Genomic DNA, 15,890 nt, shown 5'->3' with positions numbered 1-15,890 from the left:
ATCGCCTGGATAGTCCCTCACTGTAGTCGTCCATGTAGGTAATAAAAACTGAATCAAACTAAAAATATCTTCTTCAGTAAAATAAAAACAAATACTGTTCTAACTAGCATCACGTTTTATTTACGACTCTTACTACATAGAACAACACAGGTCTCGATCACAAGTTGGAAAAATATGAGACAGAAATAAAACTTCGGAATTTACAATAAAAAGAATACCATGTTAAAAATAGATTGATCAGAATGACAGCAGGATACAAAAAGTGCGAAAGAGACAGTAGGTAATATCAGAAAACGTCAGGGAAACGTACGTATATACTAATCTGATAGCTGTCATTCTAATCAAGCGATTTTTACCTTAGTAGATTTATTGTTTATTATTCATTCCATTAACAAAAATGCTTATCATGATATTCTGAGATCTGTACAAAGCAATAAATACAATTCCATGTGTTGCTTATGCAGATTCGGCTGTCCGTAACACCATGAATAAGGAATTTCTCGAGATAAGGAGATGGCACGATCTGTGATGTGCCGGTCCCAGCAATGTTCCTGTTGTAATTCTTCTTTCTCTTTTTCTTCATTCTCTTCTCTTATCTTGTACTCTGATTCTATCTGCCTAAAACATTGCCCTGTAGTGGATTATGTATTACTATTATTAAAATAATGAAATGGTATCAATATAGGAAAATGTGGTGCATAAAATTCGTGGACATTCTGGCTTTGTAGAATATCTAAATTAAAGTCGGCGGTTAATGACATTGCAATTCATATTCCTTTAGAGAAGCAATAGAGGTCTTTTAGAACTTTGGGCCATTTCACCCTCCTTATTTCATTAGACCCTTTTCTACGGAATGGTATCCCTTGATCAGGAGACGACGGTTTCCTTCTGTGTGGTGTAGAGACTAGCTGCAAAGACTATGTCTCGCTTGATGGCGGTGGATGCTTCCATCATCTTCGCCTGGAGTTTCGGGTCGCCGATCGCTACAGCTGCATCCTTTACGTCAACCAGTAACTGAAATAAATAACCTTTATGAAAAACTTTCTTTCTTTCCATTATAGATAATGACGGATATTAATTAACCAGTCATTATGGAGAATAACCGGTCACTTCGGAAATTGTCCAGTAATTATGGAGAATGACCGGTCACTACGGATCGGAAATTGACCAGTCATTTTGGAGAATGACCGGTCACTACGAACATTGTCTAGTCATTACGGAGAATGACCGGTCACTACGGATCGGAAATTGACCAGTCATTTTGGAGAATGACCGGTCACTGCGGATCGGAAATTGACCAGACATTTTGGAGAATGACCGGTCACTACGACCATTGTCCAGTCATTATGCAGAATGATCGGTTATTATAAATAATGACCGGTTGCTACAGACATTGACTAGTCACTATGGAGAATGACCGGTTATTTGGGTCAATGACGGGTTATTATGTATAATGACCGGTCACTATTGTCAATGACTTGCGCTGCTCTCACCTCTAACTAAAAGTAATGTTCTCAATACTTGTGGCTCTGCCCACCCCATTAAAGATTATGGGCGTGAGTTTATGTAAAATAATATAGTTCGTGCGTATTGGTACGTAAACACATCATTCAAACATAACATTGGTTCTGTAGCGTCCAGTACCCTATAAAACGTAAAAAATCTTAACTTTCCTTGTATAAGAGAGAGAGCACATTGGGTGCGCGTTGGTCATCATGGAATGTCTTCGTAGCGCAGGTGTACGATTCAAATTCGTATAAAAACGCATCCAAACCGCGACCAGCCTTAATGTAAGATCGAATGTGCTTTTAAAATCCAAACCCTATTTAACTATTGTGTCTTCTAATCTCGGTCTTAGGAGGTTAAGCAAATATGCCTAGATATGTTACCTCGTGCAGCTGCTGGATGCACCGTACGATGATGCCCTCCTGCACGTCTGTGAGGTCCATGATCTCCGCGAAGGGCTTCTCCAGCGCCCACTCGTATACCACGCGCACCAGCCCGAAGTTCAGGCGCTCTTGTTGACCCTCGAATTGGTTCACCTAGTGGATAGATAAAATAATATTATATTAGTCTAACAGAAAGCTGGGTGAGCTGTGGGTAGTTAACTTAGTTCATCTTGCGATGGATGTACTTTTGTCTAATTTATGTTATGGTATTATATCAAAAACAAATCAAGAAGTAATTTCCAAGATTCGTATAAGAGTCATGAGATACATAAAAGCTACCGAAACACAACCTACTTCTGGGAACCAATATCCAGTACCAGAACCTTTTTATTTAAATATATTTTTGTCAATCAAGAATTGAATCTGGCACTGTTCAGTGAGACACCTAATTGAGCTAAGTCATTGTCATTGTAGCATACCAAAGGGGCATTTTTTGTCGATTAGTTAGTGTTTCCCGTTTAAACTTCTACGCACAAAGAATGTAAAACGAACGTACCATATACTTGTACTCGATGCTGGTTAACTCCTCGTCAATTTTCTCTATAGTCTTGACGGCCTCTTCGAGTCGCTCGGTCAGTTGCGGCTCGACCTGCGTACGCGCTTGGAACACGAAACAACTGAGCAACGCGGCTATTTCTGCCGGCGTCTTGTCCGTGAACACATTTCTGAACACTAACTCCGATATTATTAGTTCATTAGTACCCATTCCACAAGCCACTCTCCCCTTTAGAATCACACTATCGTGTTCGTCTATGTAATTCAACTCTCTAAGAACCATCAGTCGCCGTTGGTAATCAGGGTATAATGCTAGGTTTTCATAAGACAATAAGCGTTTATATTTGTCCCGTTTTCTTTCCGCTTGCTTCCTTTCGTATACAATTGCAAACTCAGACTTGAAGTTCGCTATATCGGTCGATTTCTTCAAGGTTTCTAGCTCACTCTGGAATGAAAAGTTATCGCATAAGACATTTTTCGTTCAAAAAAACCTTATTTTAAAATCGGACTGCTAAGGCAAACTGTGTACCATACTTTCCGTGAATTTCAAAGCGCATATTCTTCATATGCTTGATTTATTTAATTATTGATATCATTACGAGGCTCCCGAAATAGACACACCCCATAAGGACATAGGCTATCGCCCAAATAGTCCATTTTTTAGGAAATTACATTACCGCCCACACTTATATTCCCTATCACATTACTTTTGCACAAAAAAAAGCTAAGTCGATTTCTACATATTAAATCTTCGTACATGCTCGCCGTTTTAGAGTACCTACTCTTGACATGGGCTTCCGAATGTCTTTTTAAAATCCAACCCCCACTGTTTAACTATTGTCTCTGGAAGTCTCGGCCTTAGGAGGTTAAAACATAGTGATTTGATGACAGTATGCCCGCTTAAACCTTCGTCACCTGGAATTTAATCTCGCTCTCTACCTCACCTGGAATTTGTTCATCTTGTCCAATGTCTGCAGTATTTCCCCCGTGCTGACAGACAAGTACTGCGTGAGACTGATCCGTTCCAATGTGGTGACCCCGGTGCGCACCGCGTGAGACAACCGCGACAGTTCCTGTACTGTGCTCGCGCAGCTAGATCCGACCGGCGCGTCTTTGAATCTGGAACATAAAGTTTTTTTTTACTTTGTTAGGGGTTTACGTAAAGACAAGGCATGTGTTTAATTTGTTATCGAAATCATGTTTGGATCATAAATGATTATCACGTGCTCAGATGTGAAGGAAAACATCGTGAGGAAACCCACATTGCCGAGAAATGCATTTTCGGACGTATGTGACAAAACCAGTATTGGGCTGGTTTTCCCTTCGCAGGTTGGAAGGACAGACAGGCAGTCGCTTCTGTGAAAAACCGGACCTGTTAAATCTTTAAGTTCTTCTGTGAAAAACGGGATAATGCTAGGGAGTTGATGATGATGACGTAAAGACATGGCATCCTCATAATGAGACACAATGGAAAACGTGCGGGTATTTAACTGAGAATTCATTTAAGTAGAATTGGTGCATGCAACGGACGGTATGGAGCGTCGGCATTTACGTACTGCTATGAGTTGTCATAGCTTCGTCTGATGCGGATTTGCCGATCTAGTGAAAGCAGTTCTATGGAGTAATGGAAATCAACACAAAGCAAGTAACTCTGACGCTCGTCACCCACTTCCATATGTTGAAGTAGATGATAAGCTAACATCACATCAAGAAGTACCTATCTTCACTCCATTCAGTCCAAAATGCAAGAGTGATTACATAATTTACCAGGTGTTCCACTTCAAGGCCTCTTTGTCGTTTACCAAGAAATAGTGGGCAAATGCGAAGTCATTAATAATAATAATAATTTACGTTAGAAATGTGTTTTACCGTGGCATTTGCCTCTTCTCCCAGTCCTGTATGATGAGGTTGGGGTCGATCTTGAGCGTCATTTTGGTCACTGCTACCACATTCTTCGGCGCAATGCACAAAATTGTGTGGTCTATTGTACTTTCTTCGGTGCCTGAAATGACAGTATAAAAATGTAGGTATGTTTATGTTTAAAACTCGAAAAAGTAAGCCTAAAATGCAAGTATACTTCAGGATGGCATCAGAGGTACCCTTGTAGATCTTCTGTATAGAAATTCCAAAAATCTGCAAAATCCAATGCACATAGTTTTAGCTGATTTAAAGAAACTCACCGATGCTGTCATAGAGAGCAGAGAAGCTGAGCATTCTGAACCAGTTGTCGTCCACATCGAAGTTGTATCGAGTGGTGTCTTGAACCGCCGTGTTCAGCACCAGTACTTTGTACGGCGTTTGACGGGGCCCTGTAAGTACCATACAATTTTAATCAACGAAACCATAGTTATGGTTACGCATGTCTCGTATAAAACCTTGACGTGATGTGTCTAGTTAAATTGTACGGGTTATTAATTGTCGTAGTTGTTATAGAAGACAGCGAGGAAAGAGATCCACCCTTGTTTTAAAATAATATGATACATAAAATATAAATATTCAGATTACTTACTGGATTGGATCTCAGCTAGATGATTTTACTGTCCAAAGTAATTGGACTCATACTGGAGATATAATTGAATTGTATATTAAGACCACCGGGACCCCGAAGTAATTAATCCCGTAAATATGAAATGGTGTTAACTTATACACGTAAAAATGGTTAGACTGAACAGACATGGTGACGTAGCTCTGTAAACATTACACCAAACTTAATCTTGTATTAATCTTAATCTAAATTCTTCCGAATAATAAATATGACTCACCATTGCCGTTCAAATAAACGCTCAACTGGTTAATAAAAGGCCCAGCAGAGACGATCATTATCTTGCCCGCGACCAATTCCTTGGCGACTTTCGGTTGACTCAGCAATATTGGCATTATTTCATTCAGCACATCCACATAGCCTGCTGCGGCGTCGTAGAAGGACGCTAGAGGGGCGAGGTGGGACGCCAGAGGGGTACTGCATTTCTCTGAATATTCCTTCTCCGCTAGTTGTAACTGTTTCCTATAGTTGTCAGCTTGGATTATCTGGTTGAACTCTCTGAAGGAACGCTGCATCATGCCTTCTACCGATACTGTCGCAACGCTAAAATGTAAAACCATAGACGAGACATGAAAGTTTTACAGCGATAAAATAAAGTTATAAAATATCTACTAAATATGACAAGAGTGTCGATGACTTAGAGCAGCGTTAAGACAGTTCCTAAGATGCGTGCACGCCACCAGTACCAGCCGAACTGCCTGCCATTCGCTCTCACTCATTCAGCTGGCTAGCTATACCTATAGCGCATTCGCACATTACCTAGACTCCGTCGAAGCGTCGGATCGGGGCATGCGTTTCAGTCATCGATCTATTCCTATAATAATGACGCCTTCAACAAATATAATAGGCAGCTTACCGTAATAGACTGAGTATCATGGCGTACGTGAGTCGGAACTGCGAGGAGAGTTTCTGCGGGATACCAAGCATCATGCCCTTGAGCGTCATCAGGTCGGGCACGCCGTCCTTGCACAGGATTATCACCGTGCCCGTGTCGTCCAGACCTGACCACACCCCGGTTTTAATAATTTCATCAGGCATATTATATGATTTTAGGGCTTATCCATGATCTTGGGGTTTAATAAGGCAAAAGTAATATTGCTTTTTGATGTTTTTTGGCATTCTACACTTTTATATGCGCAATTATCAAATAGCAATATTGCTTTTTAGATGAATTGCTTGTGGCCTTTTTCACCCTTCTCTTGTGGCCATAAATTTTGATAGGATCTATCTCAGTGTTACTGTTTTAAGAGAAAGAAGTAAATTCACAAAAAAAAAAAATCTTAGAATCTTAGTTAATGGAGTCAGAGTAGACCGAACATGCAACACATACTTGTATTTTATGTATTTGTACTTAAAGTTGTTTGTCGATATGTACTACCACAGCTGAACTGACAAATGGGTTTTGTAGGGTTAACCATAGGGGACAATAATTTGAGACGACAAAAACAAGCTCTATCTCTTTCTTGCACTTATTGTTAAGTTTGTGTGCATCCAAATGGACACCATTGTGTATTTATATATTTTTTTTAATAAGTAACCTCGTCGTCCAGCTCGCCCTGCCATCTGTATGTACTCGGCGGGCGCAAGCGTGCGTCGCTGCATCCCGTCGTACTTGGTCGTCTCATCGAACACCACCGTACGAGCCGGCATGTTCACACCCATCGCGAAAGTTTCCGTTGCGAACAGGATTTTCACCTGTACATTAAGTTTTTTTTATTAAATCTTTTTTTGGACTTCGCATCAAAAGCCATGCAAGTTGTCTTTTGATTATTTGTAAGTCTGCACATCCTATTAGGGATAACGGGTGGAAGTTCATGTATGTATGTTTTATTAATTTTAGAAAGAAACCATTATGCTAATCTTAATTAATTTATTTTGACTTATTGCAGATTTACCACAAATGGCGTTCACTTCATGATTGGATCAAATTTTTGGTTTTTCATACAAAGTGACCTATAAAGTAATCAGCAAAAAACCAGATGAAATACACTTACAAAGCCAGATTGGAAGAGCATCTCGACGATTTCCTTCAGCAGCGGCAAGATACCGCTGTGGTGGACGCCGATACCATTCTCCAGCACTCTTTGTAATCTTACTACCTGAAAATATTCGAAAAACGGTCACTAGATACTGTCTCGACATACCTCAGGCCTGGAATAAAAATGAAGAGATGATGATGTTTTCATGACTAAACCGCTTGGGTGAATATTGGTACATAGCCATAGATAGATCGTAACCCGGACAAGGACATAGAATACTTTCTCGTGACAAAACTACTTGGCCAGATATATGGGCAGCGCTAACGGCTCTCACCCATTGGCTAGTAAACCCATTGCAAAAAAGTTCAGAACAAAGTACCTGTGGCAGTTTTCTATCTGGTTCTTTCAGCCTTTGTAGACATTTCTGGAAGAAGGAACGTATGTGACCCTTCTCTTTGGCTGTAGTGAGGTCAACTGACATCAAGTTCTCCGCATTTTGATCACATCTGAAGGAAATTGAATAAACTGATCATTTAATTAAATTATTACAGAAAAGGGGATTTCAATTGGAATTTTCTGTGTACTACTCAAAGAAACGGCTCAAACTCATGGACCAAGCCTAAGAAAACAGAACGGGAGATGGCCTTCGATCTTCGATCTCAAAATATTTCTATCGCATGTGAAATTCAAGAGGGTCAAAAATATTAGGTATTTCTTAAGCGATACTTACTTCCCGTTTGTCGCTTTAATTCCCCAGTGTTACCCTAAGTATGTGGTGTTACCTGTTCCGTGAGAGTGTGAACGCGACGACGGGCAGCTTGTCGTGCGTCCGCAGGTGGTCTATGAACGCCACCCACATCGTCTGGTCCGCCTTCGGGTTGTTGTACTGCTTGCCACCAGCTGTAGACATAAAACGTAGATATCATGTCCCATACTCCTATGCTACGTAATGGTTTACTTGTACAACGTGTATTAGACCTTGGCTTCAGGCATAATAGAGGACATTGGAACTCAAAACGAAGAGACAATAGTTTTAATGGACCAAACCAATAGCTATCTGGGTTAGTGGACTGATGATTGTAATAAAAAAAAGCTCGAAGAATATGGCCACTAGACATACTCAACTTACTTACACATCTGTTTCCTGGAAGGTGAAAAAATACAAAGGCCTTGGCAAACCGTTCAGGGATAAAAGTCTCTGAAAAACCTGCCTTTAGGTCCAAAGTTCTTCTTGTGTTCGTTCTTGTCCTCGCGAGCCTTCTTGGCGGCGACAGCCTCGTTGTACCCGCGCAGCTGGAAGTTTCCCTCTTGGTCCACCACTAGGAACCGCTCGTTCTTGGACTTGCCGCCAGCACCTGGTATTTGAGGAAATATCAATGGCGATAGAATAACATAACATAAGCTCACGAATAGTCGTGAACGGATGTAATGGATTGGGAACTATATCCCAATTGGGTTAGTTAGACGGAACTAAGTACTTACACCTCCCGAGCTTTCCGTTAGACCAACATGATAGGTGGTGAGCCGTATCACCGTCTATAATGGTCGAGCCAACTGCACACTAACACAATGACGATAGAACATAAATAAAGACCCCATATACCTCATACTGCACTGGGGCCTAAAAAAGCTACATGGAAGCAATTCATCTAAAAAAGCAATATTGGTATTTGCCATTTGTATTAATTGCGCACTTACCCCTATATGCGCAAATGTCAAATTCCTATATTGCTTTTTTTAGATGAATTGCTTCGATGTGGCCTTTTTAACCCCCCCTGTTAGTGTTAGATGCACGCCTACCCTCAGTCAACCAGAGGGCGTACGGAGGATTCTCAACCACGCAGATCCACTGTGGATTGGTGGTGACGTTTGGGCATATAGTCAAACCAACCCTTTCACATAATTATTATTAGGAAAAAATGAGATTGTCCCTGTAACAATCTGCACCTTACCAGTATAAAGATAATGACAGAGTGGCACGGGTCTTTTGGGGGTGGAGACGACGTAGACCTTCCGCTTCTTGGTGCGGCCGACCCAGTCCGCGAACTGGAGCGTGTTGGGCACCGTGGCGCTCAACATGACGATGCTCACGTGAGCTGGCAGCAGGATCAGCACCTCCTCCCATACGTAGCCTCGCTGGGGAGAGTTAATTTTGATAAACTATTTATAGTCTCATTGCTAACGGCTTTCATAGTCTAGTGGTCTTCCGAATTCGAACATATCATATCACAAAAATCATGTTGTGTTGTGATCCCTAGTTTCATTAGGACATTGCAGAATGATCACCCGATCATCCTAAGCCAGGTGATACGTGGCTATGTCTATGTAACGCTTTCCGTCCTGACCCTAAGAAGCTAGAGTGATTCCGATGTGCAGTAGGTAAGCGTTCTCCATTTTAGGCTACATCATCACTAAACTTACTAATAGTAGATTGGGGTCACACCCCTGACACTTCATATAAAAAACCTCGTTTTACACAGACACTACACATTGACGTGACCGTACTCACGCATCTGTATGCGCCCATATGATTGACGACAAAAGTAACACCGAGGGGTTGAGGTAAACCTAGCTCAACCTTTGGTGGGGAGCCGAGAGTTGCCGTTCTATACGTAACATTATTCCTTATTCTATATTGGGGTCAAACGAGAACTTATTTAAAAAATAGTTCTTCACACTTCTCAGTACCTCAGCATTGTTAATATAATGCACTTCGTCGAAGATGACAAACTCCAGGTCCCTAGTGACATCCGAGCCGCAGTACAGCATGGACCGCAGTATCTCGGTGGTCATGACGAGACAAGAGGCGGTGGCGTTGATCTGCAGGTCACCGGTCAACAGGCCCACCTCGCCGAACATCTTGTTGAAGTCATTGTACTTCTGGTTGGAGAGTGCTTTGATTGGGGACGTGTATATTGCTCTGGAATTAAGAGGATATTTGTAAAATTTTGTGTTTGGAGTGCAGATAAGCTTCAAAGATCTGGCCGACGCACTTTTGAGAACGTAAGAAATCAAGATATTGTTCAAGTCGTAACAGGGTAAAAAGGATTAAAAGTGTCATGGAAAATTGATAGCCTTTACGTTTTTCTCTGGGCATGTATGGTACTGAATTATGTGCCTTGAAGACCCCCTTATTATGAAAAACAAAAGAACATTTGAATTCATTGCAAATATACGACATGTAGTTATGACAGTAGTAGTAGTAGTTCCTGTTCGGCGCGTCCTTGCCGCGGGGGTTGGCGCCTCTTACTACACGTATAACGTAGAACCTTTGCCCAAGGATAAGGGCGAAGACCTCAATGGTTGCAGAAACGGAGACGGGAGCCATCGGTACAGCAATGCAGGACGGAAGGGGCAAGTCACAGGGACTGTAACCTGGGACCTGACAGAGGGCAGCAGTAACTGTCAGTAATATTCAGAGGCGGAGAACAGGAGTCCTAGTACGGCTTTGAAATAGACTTCTCTGGGCGCCATCCCACTGGCATCAGACAGAGTATTGCGGGGCGGAAACCACTGCCCTATTTTTCCCTAAAAAGTAGCATGGAGAATGCTACACCGTAAAGAGTGTGGCTCGTAAAGTAATGATGATGAATTATAATATTTATATTATTTAAGTAGTTGAAATAGTGTGAACTCGCCTGGTACAGTTTCTTCTGGACATTGCAATAGCGTATTCAGCCACAACTGTTTTACCGGCAGAGGTGTGAGCCGCAACGAACACGTGATGTCCTTCTTCTAGTTTCAATATCGCCTGAGAATACGAAACGTATAATAAAAATTAAGAACAAATCTAAAGAAATGTTGGGCATATGTTCTTCCAAAATATATTAGGTCCATGAAAAATTTTCCTTCACCCATATCTCAATAGAGATCTATACTGAATTGCGACTAGTAAAATATGTTAGTGGAAGTAGTGGTTAAAAATGACAAGTTTATCTTAGGGGGGTAAAAAAGGTCACAATTCATCTAAAAAGCAATATGGCAATTAGACATTTGCGCATATAAAAGTAAGTGCACAAATGTCAAAATACAATAATGCTTTATGAGATGAATTGCTTCGATGTGGCCTTTTTAACCCCATTGGTCAGAAACAAACAAAATAGACCTGTTTTTGGAAATTATCCAACTCAAATGGATACGAATGTGCCATGTCTTTAATCTTCTCTTTGAACTCGGGCACGGGTTGTGACACATCTATCATCTCAGCCCATTCCGTGGACATGGCTCCGGCCCTCACTGCAGACCCCGAGATGTTCAGGATAGGAATCTCTGGTAGTTCCACTGGGGGCTGAATGATGGTGCCTTCGAGGAAGTTGTCGTCTTTTGAATCCGAGTCTACTTCTTGTGGCTTTTTAGGAAGCTGCCTTGGTTTCAACTGCTGTTCGTCGTCGTCTTTCCAAAGGCCTGTAGTTAAAGAGTTAATCAATATTTATCTAGTACATACATACATGAACTCACGCCTATTTCACACCGGTGTAAGCAGACTATGGTAAACCATTTGCTTAAATTCTGACACACTTCTCTTGCTTGTCTAGTTTTAAAGACAAAACTACTAAGAGTTATTATTATGAGTTATGATCTAAAATTATAATTTAAATAACGTTTTGCTTATATAAAGATTCACCAAAAAAGCCTAATATAAAAAAATATAAAAATACATAAAATGTCATAACATTCAGTCTTAAGTTGTCAACAATAAAAATTTTACTACAAAAGTATAACTATGTTCAGCAACATATCCAATGCAATTTTGATGGTTACATCTACTGTAAACTTAATTCCAACACTTGCCTACTAAATGAGCATTGCTATCAACAACTTCCTCCAAGTTGATCTTGATCTGGATGTCCACATCCTCTTTGCTGTCGGAGCTAGGAACCTCCTCCTTATTGGGGTGGTTGAGGACTGTCATACCGTCAGACGCGAATATCGCTCCTTCCTTGCAGCCCGGGGGGATTACTAGTAGATCTAGAATATAAGGATTAATGTCATTACATAGAATCACCATCAATCATCTGTATACAGTATAAAAATACCTTGCCCTATGTGTTTGGATACAAATGGTTTTGCTTGTGGTTTCTTTTTGGCATCTGCATTTCTCTAATGAGATTAGGGTAAAATACTTACCATAAACGGTGTTCAAATTTTTAGATAACCATGCTCAGTTTATTTTTCCCTTCAGAGTTCTGTGTGATAAATTATAAAATGAGAGTTTCAAAATTGAACATCAATTGAAGAATAATGGTAAACAAAGTACCTTCTCCCAAAAACTTCCCAGGCTCATCAGCATCAAGGTTGATATTGATCTCCTTATGCTGTGCAGCTTCTTCCAAGGTCTTCAGGAGTTCTTCTTCGAAGCCCGCTGGGAGGAACGGGTTCTGTGTAGTGGAGCCCCTAGTGGCGAGACCTGGTGGCAGCGGGGCCCGGGACATTGAGAGACTGTCTTCGTCATCTTCTACTGGAATGCTAATCTCTTCTAAACCAATTATCTGGCCAGTTATTGGATCTCTTACCACCTGTGATTGAATAATTTAGTAAAATTACTAGATAACACTTCCAGTCACTGCATTATCAAGCTGCATGAGAATTGAGATAATTCTACTAAAGGGGAATCACCAATAAATGTATTGAGCACAATACAGTATTTGTATTCTAAGCACCAACATATTATAACACAAACACCTATGTTATTTTTTTTCGGTTTTTTGCAGAAGTGATTATCTATCTGACCTTCTAACCCATGAAGGAAAATCCAGTCGAATCATCATCACTAATACACTAGTCACGCTCTTGTCGGTGTAGCATTCTCCATGCTACGTTTTAGGGCAGTGGTTTCCCTCTTGCCTTCCGCCAGGTCCTTAAAAGGATATAAAGCAAAAATGTAAGTTAGTACCTCAAGAGTAGTATCAGGCCCAATGTCATCGTCATCTATTTTGAACAAAGAATCCACATCGGTCTGGCGATGCCAGTGCGTCTGTGACCGCTCCCATTGGTGGATAGACAGCCTCTCCGGCTTCAGCAGATATTCTTTCACACGCTCGTTCAAATCGTCCAAAATCGGTGGTAACTGAAACATATTGAAAAGATCACTTCTAATGTCATTACAACTAAATTTTTTATTCACTGTGTATTAGTTTAACACACCTTGAAGTCTGAAAACTCGTCCTCAGCGTCTACAGACATTATAAATTAGTTTATTAATAAAGAAATATTTTTAATATTAAACAAACAACAGAAGTGCTGAGGTTATTTTTTTGCACGTTTTTTTTTTTTTTTGTTTTGGTTTTCCCCGAAGGGTAAGGCAAAGGGAACTATGCCCATACAGCCATGTCTGACGTATTTTTTTTCTTGATGATTAATGAAATGATGAAAGGTGATGATGATGAAACCTAAGCCCCCACCCTCGGAGTAGACTCCTACTCCGAACCCCAAACGAATTAACTCAAAAGTCCGCATAAACTTTTGAGTTATGAAGCGGCTTCCTGACACGAAGCGAAAATAGGCAGATACACTTTGTTTATTGAATACTCCAATATAATAACACTCGCGAATGTCTTCCGACTAACTTAATGCGATCATTAACCACAAAACACCACTTCGTATTAATTATTTAGATTATTCAATGAAGAAAGCAACTGTCCCGTTCCCGCCTCCCGCCAAAAAGCCTTTTTTTTTTTTTTTTTTTTTTTTTTTTTTTTTTTTTTTTTTTTTTTTTTTTTTTTTTTTTTTTTGCACGTCTATCTATTTACAAATTTTGGGTTCTTTTTCGTATACGCTCTAGTGGTTGTCAACAGCAGCTGTTTTGGTGTTTATTATTTCAAATCGTTGCATATTATTCAAAAATGTATTTTAAATTGATAAACTTATTAAAGAACATAATTTTTAATTAGTCACAATTTTATATTTATTACAGATACACGATATTTAAACAAAATCATTTATTAAAGATCACTCAATGTTTGAACGATAAAATACCCTTAAACTGACATTAGTAACAGCATTTATCAAGTTACTTATGATTTATCAAAATAAGTTTTAATTTATAACAGTAGGCTGAATAAATATGATAAAAGCAGTGATAAAAGGGCTACATACTTTACACCCAATTTACACCCATTAAAGAAATTTAGGTTCATCATAATGATAGCCTGCAACTGCCATCCTGGTTGTAATTTGTATTATCTTAGGCTTATTGTAAACCATGGTCGTGATTACTTAATGTGTTTATTTATTTGTTTAGTAGGAACCTATATTATATATTTTATTGAAGTTACAGAGTAATCGTAACACAGGAAAGTTCACACTAATTATATTCTTCCAGTGTAAACACCGATGATCCTGCGATGATTGTGTCAACCGCTCCGCCGAGCGCGCAACTACTATTGGCTACATACCTATCACGTTGGTCTAACAAAAGTCATGGGCAGCGTGGGTGTACATAGTTCATCCCCGATGTACGGTAGCTGTATCTCCAACATGACATACATAAACAGTGTATTTACGTCCCATTGCTGGGCATAGGCCTCACCTCAACCAACCGGAGGGGGTATGGTATGGTACATACTCCACCATTCTGCTCCACTGCGAGTTGTCGATTATTGGTTTATTCTGACATAAATCAGGATAAATTAAATGTTAATTTTATTCATAACATAAGCTCACGAGTACATCCCAATTCCCGTCAAAGGTACATCCATCGCAAGATGAACTAAGTACCCACGCCTCACCGAGCTTTCATGCTTATATAAGTATATTAATTACATAGTTATTTTTTAAAAATAATTGGATAATAAATAATGTAGCTGTTTAACGAAACACGTGTGCTGTAGAACAAAGCTGGTACTGATAATAAAATAGTAAATGGTAAAGCACGTCACGTTTTCATTGATTTACATTTTTGATGTTGCAATTAGTTATCATCTGTTGTTAAAAATAACTAATTCAGCTGAATTTATTATAAGGTAATCAAAGGTAAGTCGTTAAAGATTTATTGCGATTTTAGTCACTCACTACCAATATGAAATGTAGCCCGGATCAAAAAAAAAAAGATTAAAAAATATATCGCACATCTAGTTCTTTAAAGTCATAAATGTATTTTTTTTAATTTTACAGTAGAGCGCTTTAACGATTTTTGTTTTGCCATATCTACGTTAATTACTAAGTTAACTCAATATCAGATTTTTTGACATTTATGACTTTTAAGAACTAGATGTGCGATATATCATATTCAGTTTATGATAAAAGGGTTTAATTTTTGTGTACCGCCTATGTAGTAGCAGTGGGAGGAACATTACCTTCTCTCCTGTGGGTTGTGAGATGAATGATCAACCCCAGCAACTATTTCTCATTAGGGTAGCCAGTGACAGGAAAAAACATTCAAAAGACTATTAATACATCATCATCAATACAAAATCAAATCAAATCAAATATACTTTATTGCACACAACATACAAAACAAATCATCACCAGCCCTTTAACGTCCCCACTGCTGGGGCACGGGCCTTCCCTGTGGATGGATAGGGAGATCGGGCCTTAAACCATCACGCGGGCCCAGTGCGGATTGATGGATATTAACGACTGCTAATGCAGCCGGGACCAACGGCTTAACGTGCCTTCCGAAGCACGGAGGACTATTAATACATTATTATTTAATAAACAGCCTATAATACGTATGTGTCCCACTGGTGGACACTGGTCTCCCCTCAATCAACTCCACTGCGGGTGAAGGTGTATTTTTACAGCTAATACTTAGTCTGGACCAACGAACGGCTTAAAGTCGTAACGCCGACAGTCCTTTTAAAATCCAAACTGCATTGTTTTACTATTCTGTCTGGAAACTTCGGCTTTACGAGGTTAATGTACCCTCCGAAGCACGGAATCAACTTACTTTTAGGACAATCATGTGATTCAAGTTTGCAATGTCCT

At 39.9% G+C, this 15,890-nt stretch overlaps 1 protein-coding gene across 1 annotated transcript; it reads right to left on the bottom strand.

Annotated features, from left to right (window-relative positions):
* Nucleotides 1-153: 153 nt before the first annotated feature.
* On the bottom strand, nucleotides 154-13,236 carry LOC126374960 (helicase SKI2W). The gene is made up of 21 exons (XM_050021757.1): nucleotides 13,110-13,236; nucleotides 12,859-13,032; nucleotides 12,223-12,481; nucleotides 11,757-11,933; nucleotides 11,071-11,369; nucleotides 10,604-10,716; nucleotides 9,654-9,885; nucleotides 8,918-9,101; nucleotides 8,177-8,320; nucleotides 7,748-7,865; nucleotides 7,345-7,471; nucleotides 6,981-7,085; nucleotides 6,525-6,681; nucleotides 5,843-5,987; nucleotides 5,207-5,529; nucleotides 4,625-4,753; nucleotides 4,314-4,446; nucleotides 3,389-3,563; nucleotides 2,446-2,889; nucleotides 1,890-2,042; nucleotides 154-1,014 (listed from the first exon to the last, which is right to left on the bottom strand). The coding sequence occupies exons 1-21, from the start codon at nucleotides 13,146-13,148 to the stop codon at nucleotides 868-870; spliced, it is 3,777 nt and encodes a 1,258-aa protein (XP_049877714.1). The 5' UTR covers nucleotides 13,149-13,236; the 3' UTR covers nucleotides 154-867.
* Nucleotides 13,237-15,890: the final 2,654 nt, after the last annotated feature.

The sequence above is a fragment of the Pectinophora gossypiella genome, chromosome 18, assembly GCF_024362695.1.
Source record: "Pectinophora gossypiella chromosome 18, ilPecGoss1.1, whole genome shotgun sequence".
NCBI lineage: Eukaryota > Metazoa > Arthropoda > Insecta > Lepidoptera > Gelechiidae > Pectinophora > Pectinophora gossypiella.
Note: the sequence above shows the minus strand (reverse complement) of the source record. Positions and strands in the feature narration are given on the sequence as shown.